General features: G+C 44.3%; 1 protein-coding gene across 1 annotated transcript; it reads left to right on the forward strand.

Moving 5' to 3' along the window:
- Window positions 1–7645: 7645 nt before the first annotated feature.
- Window positions 7646–8611, forward strand: LOC119961445 (somatostatin receptor type 4-like). The gene has a single exon (XM_038788818.1). It carries the CDS (start codon window positions 7646–7648, stop codon window positions 8609–8611), a length of 966 nt encoding a protein of 321 aa, XP_038644746.1.
- The last annotated feature ends 890 nt before the right edge of the window (window positions 8612–9501 follow it).

Here is a 9501-nt window from a genome sequence, read left to right on the forward strand (position 1 = left end):
CCACACCATCCAGACCCTGTCAGTGACCATAGACCAGTAAAGTCACTGCAACTACATTTAAAATACGGTGCCTACAAAAGCGGGTCAGACACTTGGAATTCCTCTGACTACTCAAAGGCGTTCGGCTAACAGGAAGACACAGTCAGGAGTATGAAGGGAATAGATAGGACAGATGCAGGGAGGTTGTTTCCACTAGCGAGTGAAAGCACGACGAGGGAGTATAGCCTCAAAATAAGGGGAAGTACATTTAGGACCATGCTTGGAAAGAACTTCTTCACCCAAAGGGTTGTGACTCTATGGAATGCCTTGACCAGTGAAGCAGTTGAGACTCCTTTATTGAATATTTTCAAGGTATAGATAGTTTTATGAAGAATAAAGGAATAAAGGGTTATGGTGTTAGGGTGGGAAAGTGGAGCTATGTCCACAAAAGATCAGCCATGATCTCAATGAATAGCGGAGCAGGCTCAAAGGGCCAGATGGCCGTCTCCTGCTCCTGGTTCTTATGTTCTTATGTTATTATGATAACACACTCTCCATTTAGCTGGACGAGGGGACATCCAGCAATGTCTCAACGGCTCGGTATCAGCCACAACTGCTGATTGGCGCCCCACCCACCACCTTAAACTTTCGCTCCTTCCACTCAGGACGCACAGTGGCAGCAATATGCACCATTCTACACGAGGAACTGCAGCAATTTGTCAAGTGCACTTCGACAGCGCCTTCGAAACCGCTGATCCCTATTGACTGGAAGGAGCAGGGCGCAGCACGGTGGCGTAGTGATTAGCACTGCTTCCTCACAGTGACAGGCACTGTGTGGAATTTTCACGTTCTCACATTGTCTGCGTGGGTTTCCTCCAAGTGCAGTTTCGCTGGATTGCTCAAGATAAATTGCGTGTTAATGTCACAAAAATGTGCAGATTACGGATATAGGGCGGGGAATGGGCCTGGGTAAAGTGCTCCTTCGGACTGCCGGTGTAGACTCGATAGACCGAATGGCCTCTTTCAGCATTGCAATGATTTTATAAATTGTATGGAACAGGGATATGGATATCATACCATCTCCACGATTTCCAGCGCACCACCACGCTCCAATACAATTAGGGTTGTAACATACGCCTGACAACTCAGTCGAATGTCGCCTGCGACACTGAAATTCTTTGAAAGCGTGAACAAAATCCTGAAGCCCGAGGGAGAGTCACCGCTACTTGCAAGTGAGGCCAAGGAAATAGGAGAGTACAAATTGTCCTCGGAGGAAAATCAAACGGGTGCGTTCCGGGGTCAATCTGACCAGACAATGTTTCATGTTCACGCTGCTCGTTAATTCCGTAGCCACAACCTCGGAATGGGCAACGTCTGTAACCCAGCTCCGGTAGTCACAATTACTGACAGCTAGTCCACTATCCACCTGTCTCACAGAGCCACTGGCGCTGTAGGAAGTGAGGTGACAACATCCTGAGAGATCCCACCAGGTTCCAGAGGGCGGGAATTAGAACAGATTTTGTCAAATTTCCAACTCGTTTTTCGAGCGGACAAAGACAATGTGGATGTTCAGTCTCTGGGTAGTGTGAGGACCATTGCTGACAGGTAATTGGAGATTAAATATAATGAGGGTTAATTATAATTGGGGATTAAATATAACGGGGGAGTAAATGCTTTTTAATTTTCTCTGATTTATCAAGCGTGGCTTATTCTTACACTATCTGGCCTGATCAGTTCCGATGCGGTTATTTTTTTCAGATTTCAATGATGGAGCTTTTGACTAATGGCGCTTTTTTCAGATTTGACAAATGGAGATTCTGTCAGTCAGCGGCTCCCCTTAGACAATAAGATAGAAGGAGAAGCGGCGACATTTACCTGTACATATGGTACTACTGGAAATAGATATAGGTTATTTTGGTACCGACAGCGCCCAGATACACAGCCTGAATTCATCGTTTGGAAAAGCTCCTGGGGTTGTGAGTATAAAGCAGATTTTGTTACAACCCATTTTTCTGCTCAGCTCCAGAACGGGAATAAATTCACCAGTTTAACCGTATCCAGTCTGCAGCTGACTGACTGCCGTGTATTATTGCGCCTTCAGCCTCACAGTGATAGAAACCATTCTCACTGCTGTAGTAAAACTCTGGGTAGGAGCTGGTATTTGCGGCGGGCTATTTAGAATCGCGGACAAATTCAGACACACAGAGAAGAGGCGCCATCAGCCGCTCAGACACACCGGGAGAGAAAACCAAATAAACCTCGGATCAAACTGTCAGTCAACAGTTATTCGAAGCGGCTAAGAATGCAAACTGCACAAGCCAATGGTACAGAGGCACAGCATAGAACCATATCTGAAATTTTACATTCTCACGCTCACCCTCAGTAAACCTCCGGCCTGTGAGACCGGTTGGGGGTGGGCTAAATGTTAATGAATGGAAATACCTGGGCTGCAGTCAAACTCCGCACAGAGGGAATGGATCTGCGGTTGCAGACTGCAATGGTAATGAAAACCTGGTCTTTTCATGAGCGACGGTTCAAGCAATAATATAAATACATAGTCTTTCGATTCAAAGTTATTGTCGCTTACAAAAACATTTTAAACGCAACCGGTGCAGCAATAACTCGCAAACAATTCCACATTAATTTGAGAATTCAGTGTTTGCAGTGACACTCCTCATGTTGACATGATCACTGCTGCAGATCGATCACGAAGGCACGTGGCACTGGAGAATGCTAATCTTAACTCATCAATTCAGAAATACCGAAACGTCTCTATTATTTTCTTCACAGTTAGCCGGCCACTCCATTTTTTGGACCCCGTCACTTCAATCAGATTCCATTGCCAGTAATGACCAACAGTTGCGTAAGCAGCTGTCCCCTATCTCAGTTCCAATTTTACATTTTACAGAACTATATCTGTGTACAGTTGCCGCACTGCTACTGTTGAATGTAAGGTTGGATTCAGGATTCAGTATCAATTCCGATGGTAATTTGGGCATTTAGTATATAGATTTTATCACTTCCTGTATCTTCGCCAACGACATGATTCATTGATTTCTCTCTCTGAACCTTAGTTTCTCTCACTTTTCCGTCAGTCACTCTGTGACTCTCCCATCCCTATCTCTATCGAGGCCTTTCTATCCACCCCGACCGCGGGTCTCTTGTTGGGTTACAGGTATAGGGTGGATACGTGGGTTTGAGTGGGGTGATCATGGCTCGGCACAACATTGAGGGCCGAAGGGCCTGTTCTGTGCTGTACTGTTCTATATTTATATAGAGTCATGAACAGTGGTCCCAACATGGATCTATTGGGAACACCACTGTCGACCATCCTCGAACGATAGACTGGTGGCCATCAAGCCATTTTGTGGGTAGTGTCTCTGAAAATGTGACGAATCTGTCCCACTCTCTGTTCTTTTCCAATAGTCATCCAAATCTTTCTTTATTGAGTGAAAGTCAAAATCACTTTGAACTTTGTTATTTTATCAGCTTCCACCAATCGTTCAGACAATGCGTTCCAGAGCATCTTTGAGTTCAGCATCAGGAGCTTGCGTTTGTTCTCCACGGCTCCACTGATAAAACCAAGGAACCCATAAGCGTATTCCCGTACCAGCCTCCCCGGACAGGCGCCGGAATGTGGCGACTAGGGGCTTCTCACAGTAACTTCATTGAAGCCTACTCGTGACAATAAGCGATTTTCATTTTTATTTCAAAAGTAAACAGTTTGATCAATTTGCCCCGTCACAGTTGACGTTTTGTGTACATCCACTGCCAGGCCATTTTGTTGTTGCACTGTTTAAAATTGTACCATTTATTTTATGTTACCTATCCTCATTCCTCTTTGAAAAGTCCATCAGTGCCTCTTCCGAAAGTTCTCTCTCTCTCTCTCACGCACGCACACATTCACTCTCTCTCTCTCTCTCTTTGCCTCTTTCTTTATCTTTTCTTTCTCTCTCACACACGAGCACAGTCTCACTTTCAGCAATCGTCTTCTGCTGGATGAAAGAAAACGAACCAATCAGTGAGATCAAGGTGAAAGAAACAGGTAGACAGAGGAAGAGGCAATGACACGGGTGACAGCTGAAATTCAAGGAAGGAATAAGATCAGTAATGTAAAATATGCAAATGTGCACTGGTTCAGAACAATAAGTTTAAACTTGAGACTCAAAATAGGACAGAACTCATTATTCAGACAATGACCATCAATTACACTGGAAGCTGACCAATGTGACAGACTCCAAAATCAATTAGAAGAGAAAATGCTGGAAAATCTCAGCAGGTCGGGCAGCATCTGTAGGGAGAGAAAAGGGCTCACGTTTCGAGTCCAGATGACTCTGTCTCAGTGCTTTGACAAAGGGTCATCTGGACTCGAAACGTAAGCTCTTTTCTCTCCTTACAGATGCTGCCAGACCTGCTGAGATTTTCCAATATTCTCTGTTTTGCTTCCAGATTCCAGCATCCGCAGTAATTTGCTTTTCTCCAAAATTAATTAAGTGGTCTCCTAATAGCTAACGTAAGTATAGGAACATTTGGGGGTTATTCGAGTGATGAATCAGTATTGGGCAAATAGCCGTTTTCATTTACCATGGCATGTGATTTACTGATTGATTGGCTGCAGTGGTCATGTATCCATGTTGAGTGAGAGCCTCTGTTGGCTGTGTGTAGTAAATGGTCTTTTTTCTCCAGATCCACTGAATTCACTGATGAACCATAGAATCCCTTCAGTGCAGGAGAATGCAATTCGGCCCATCGTGTCTGCACCGGTCCTCCGGAAGAGAACCCTTCCTAGGTCCACTCCCCTGCCCATCCCTGTAACCCTACCGTATCTGCACTTATTTGGCACGAAGGAACACCTTAGCATGACCAATTCACCTAACCTGCACATCTTTGGACTCTGGAAGGAACTGGAGCCCGGAAGAAACCAACACAGAGACGCGGATAACGTGTAAACTCCATACACCCTGTCACCCTCGGCCTGACTTGCACCCAATTGCATGGTGCTGTGAGGCAGCAATGCTAATGACTGTACCACCGGGGTTGAAGGGAGGGTTGCCATATTTCCTTATGGCACAAAGATAGGTTGGAATGTTAGACGTGTAAAGGACATGAGGAGGCTTCACAAAGATATACATTCAGTTTAGTGAATGGAAAAAGGTGTGGCAAATGGAGTGTAAACATCCGGGTTCTCCGGTTTCCTCCCACAGTCGAAAGCTGTGCAGGTTAGGTGGATTGGCCATGCTAAAGTCCCCTTAGGGTGGGGGATTGGGTCTGGGTAGAGTGATCTTTCAAAGTGCAGTTAGTGCAGACTCGATGGGCCGAATGGCCTCTTTCTTCACTGTAGGGATTCTATGCTTCTTCTACGATTCCGGATGCATCCGGAATCGTAAAAACAATAAACAATATGTTTGAATGAATAAATGGCATGTTGCCTGCAACAAATAAACAGAGAAAAGACGCAGAAGGACATTGAGTGAGTTTGAATAGAAATATACCTCTATTTGCAATTCGTGTTGAGAACATGGAAATACCTTCCGGTATGGAAATTCCTGTGTGTATTGAAATTTAATCTACTGCACGTTGAGACTGGAGATTAAGGTTCGGAACAATATAATGGTATAGAGGGGACATGAGGCAGAAATCTCAGTGTGCACTTGCACCTGATTTATTACAGTGTTTGATTGGGGAGAAAATTCTGTCATAATATGCTGGGGGCTTGATGTGAGAAGTATGGATGTTTCACTGACAGCGAGCATTATAAACGTTTCGACGTGCTAACCCACCAATTTAATTATTGCAGAAAGGGCATTTCAAAAATTCTGTTCAGGATTGGTCTAGGGCTCTGGTATAACGTCTACATCTGTCCCTCTGCTATAAATAATCCCCCAGGAGAGAGTGGCGAAGTCTACCCTGACTGAATGATTTTTTAACCCTGCAATGCCAGTGGTTAATCCAATGTCGAAATATGTCCACTCTGACACAGAACTACACCTTGCCTGGGTTTGAATTTAACGTCGAATGCGAGGAGTGAGTGGGGATTAAACCACTCCTCTCGTCAAGAATACAGGTAGTCATTAAGACACAAACCATTAAGCAGAGTGGGAGGACCCAGGGTTTACAATAATGTGGGCGAGCACTGTAATAACACTAAATGCAAATCGGGAACTATAAAAAGCCGCCATACCTCACAGCTGTATGCACTTGTTGGATGCTACATGAAGGGCTGCCTGAAACTTCTCATTTATCGCTTGTTCTTGTACACAAACAGACTCTCAACAACAACACATTTCTTTCTGAGTCCACACCGATATTCATTGATTCTGGATCAGTTTACAGGTAAGAATACCATTATTTTAGTCCAAAACATAAAAGTTGAGAAGGAGTAGAAGGCGAATACTACTTTCAGCAGTTGAATGGGCCAAACTAGATTAGCTGCAAGGAAATTCAGAATTAACTGATAATGAACGATAATGCGTCAGTAAATATCTGGAACGATGGGATAAAGAACGGGTGTCGGAGCGAATGGTGCTGTGATCAGTAAATAAGCAGTGGCATTGAGGGACCAGGAGTGAATATAGGAGATTAGAGGGCTAGGATGGGGGATTAAAGAATTGGTTTGCGAGAGCAATGAAAGAGGAATGTGTTGACTGCGGAATGGAGAGCGAGGGATGCTTGAGTCGAGACCGGGGCTGTGTTAGTAACTTACTAACGGAGGATGACTGAACGAGGCCAGATGTTATTATATATATCCCACAGCACTGACCTATAAATACGATGGTTCATATATCTTCCTCAGAGAAAAGTCACTGATAGACACCAGACAGAACAACAGATCCCAGCCAGAGTACAGACGTGGGTTCGAGGGAGAGTGGTCTCAGCTACACAGGATACAGGACGGCACGGTGGCGATTGGTAGCACTCCTTCTTCCCAGAGCCAGGGACCCGGGTTCAGTTCTGACCCTGGGTGTCTTTCTGTGCGAAGTTTTCAGTTTTTCCGCGCGGGATTCCTCCGGGCCCTTCAGTTTCCTCCAACAATCCAAAGTCGTGCTGGTCCGGTGGGGTTATGAGTAAGGCGGGGAGTAGACCTAGGTAGGTTGCTCTTTCAACTGACCGCTGCAGAATCTATAGGCTGTATGGCGTCCTTATGCACTGTCGGGATTCTATGATTCTATATCACGGTAAAAGAAGGGAGCTGCAATACACTGATGCCTTTATAACACATCTATATACTCTGGAGAGAGTAGGATTGAAAGAACAGTCGCTGTTCATATACCTAGCCTTGTAACCTATTAATATATCATTACTTTCATTCAATTAATACATTTAATCATATATTCTTGTTGCAGGATTCAAGCTCCAATTTCATCAATGCATTTCTGAATCCTGAGGCATAGACATCACTCACATTTGTTGATATCCCACCAGTTTCAAAGAAGAACATCACGCAGTCTAAAGCACTGAGGTATAACTAAGATGTTGAACTGCGTCATTCAACAACAAATACCTTGAAGAGCACGTCCAACTGTTGTTCGCCAATCCGTCTTCTAATTTTCCCAATTTTTATTTGACAACCTATATTCTCATTTTCCCAACTGATATTCTACAATCTATTTGCTTATTTCCCCGCGTTACAGATCAGCAGTTAAAAAAAATCTGATCAAAACACCAAATGGCTACATTTGTTACCTGGAATGCAACAGTCAGTCGACACTGGACAGGGGTCAACTCATCCAATCATACTGTAAATGCAAGTCTTGGGATCCCCGAAGCAGTAGAAACGTTCGTCCTCCCTTGTCTTCTGAGCTTCACTGTCGTGTTGGGCATTGTTGGGAACTCTATTTCATTGTGGCACATCACAAGATTAAAGAAAGTTTCATCAGCAACTGATGTTCTCCTGTTTAATTTAACCATCGCCAACGTCTTTGTTATCCTGGCTTCAATATTTATTCTTATTCACTTGATCCCAGCATGTAAGTTCATGAAGTCGCTTCTTGACGCCCAACTTCTGATCGGTTTAGTCAACCTGTATGGCAGCCCATTATTCATGTCCTGCATTGCAATTGACCAGTACATCGCGGTTGCCCATCCCATTAGGTCTCATGCTTGGCGAAGACCCCGATACTACGTCGCCCTGTCCATTGTAGCATGGCTGGCAGTGTTATCCCTGAGTCTGCCGGTCTTTCATTTTGACAGAAACGCTGCAGATGAAAACATCTCCAGCGAGGATACGATTATAACGAGGAAATCCTGGCAAATCTTCATGCTATTTTGTGAAGTTATATCATTTGTCATCCCAGTTCTGGTCCTGTTGTTATGCTATGCTCTGACAATAAAGAAGCTGATAAAAGTGGGAGCTGGGAAGGAATCCATGGAGCTGATGAAGACGAAAGTGCGAAGGAACATTTTAGGCATTCTGGCTCTCCTGCTTTTGTGCTTTGCCCCTTTTCACATTGCAGAACTGTATTTTATGAGTGCGGTTCTGATAGATCCACTGAATCGAATGTCCGCTTTTTATCCGTGCCATGTTAAGATTTACACTTGGGCCCTCACTTCCTTTTCTGCTTTCCTTAGTCCCATGCTGTACGTTTTCAGGTCCCAGAACTTTCAATGGAGAGCACGTTGCTGCGTCGTGTGACACGATGAAGGCTGTGACTATGTCATGATATTGACAGCGTCTGAGTTGCAGATTAATATCACTTTCACCTTATTTACAATACACTCGGAGAGAATGTAGAGTACAAACGGGACCATCTTGTTTGTCCCAATGAAGGAGACGCTATACCAATGAAAGCCAATCAAACTTTAACGCAATCTCTCCCAATTTAGCCATGTGTACAACCTGGTATATATTGCATGAATTGTAAATGCTGTTTGTTCATGCACTCGCTATCTTTTAATTCGTTAACTCCTCTGTCTATGTATATATTTCTATCTGCGGATCACACTCTATATCTTTCACTGCGTATTCGTCAGACATTTTCCATGTTTCCATCCATCATTAAGTGCCCAATTATCACTGTATCTTATCGTCAGTCCATCATTTCTGCGTGTATCAGTTTCTCCAGATACGTACCTAACTTTATATCGATGTTTAGCTGTCTACCCGAATGTCGCTACTGCATCTATCAATATCGCTGTCTCGCTTTCGCTCCATGGAAAGAATATACTTGCAGACCCGGTCACCCAGAAACCTCTACAATCGTTCCGGACTGAAAGCAAAAACAAAAACACATTGTGTTGCGATCCCGAAAACCCTCTACATTGACGACGCCATGTTATTCAGCCACATGGACTGTCTCTCCCATGGCTGTAACTTTGTCACCCTAAATACAAATGCCACGAAAACTATGGCCATGGGAATAGGTGTCGCATGTCTAAATAAGAGCTCACTTGAACTGATTCTGTAATTCTGCTACCTAGGCTTCACGGCTGCAGTCCCTTGATGCACAGCTCGAGGTCAGCATAGGGGAACCCTAGCCACCTTTGGCAGACTTAAGAATGTGCATGCGATAAGACCAAACCGAC

This window comes from Scyliorhinus canicula, unplaced genomic scaffold (assembly GCF_902713615.1).
Source record: "Scyliorhinus canicula unplaced genomic scaffold, sScyCan1.1, whole genome shotgun sequence".
NCBI classification, from domain to species: domain Eukaryota; kingdom Metazoa; phylum Chordata; class Chondrichthyes; order Carcharhiniformes; family Scyliorhinidae; genus Scyliorhinus; species Scyliorhinus canicula.

Bases quoted from the DNA above. Each gene is read 5' to 3' on its own strand.
- LOC119961445 (XM_038788818.1), top strand. From the start codon at position 7,646: ATGGCTACATTTGTTACCTGGAATGCAACAGTCAGTCGACACTGGACA.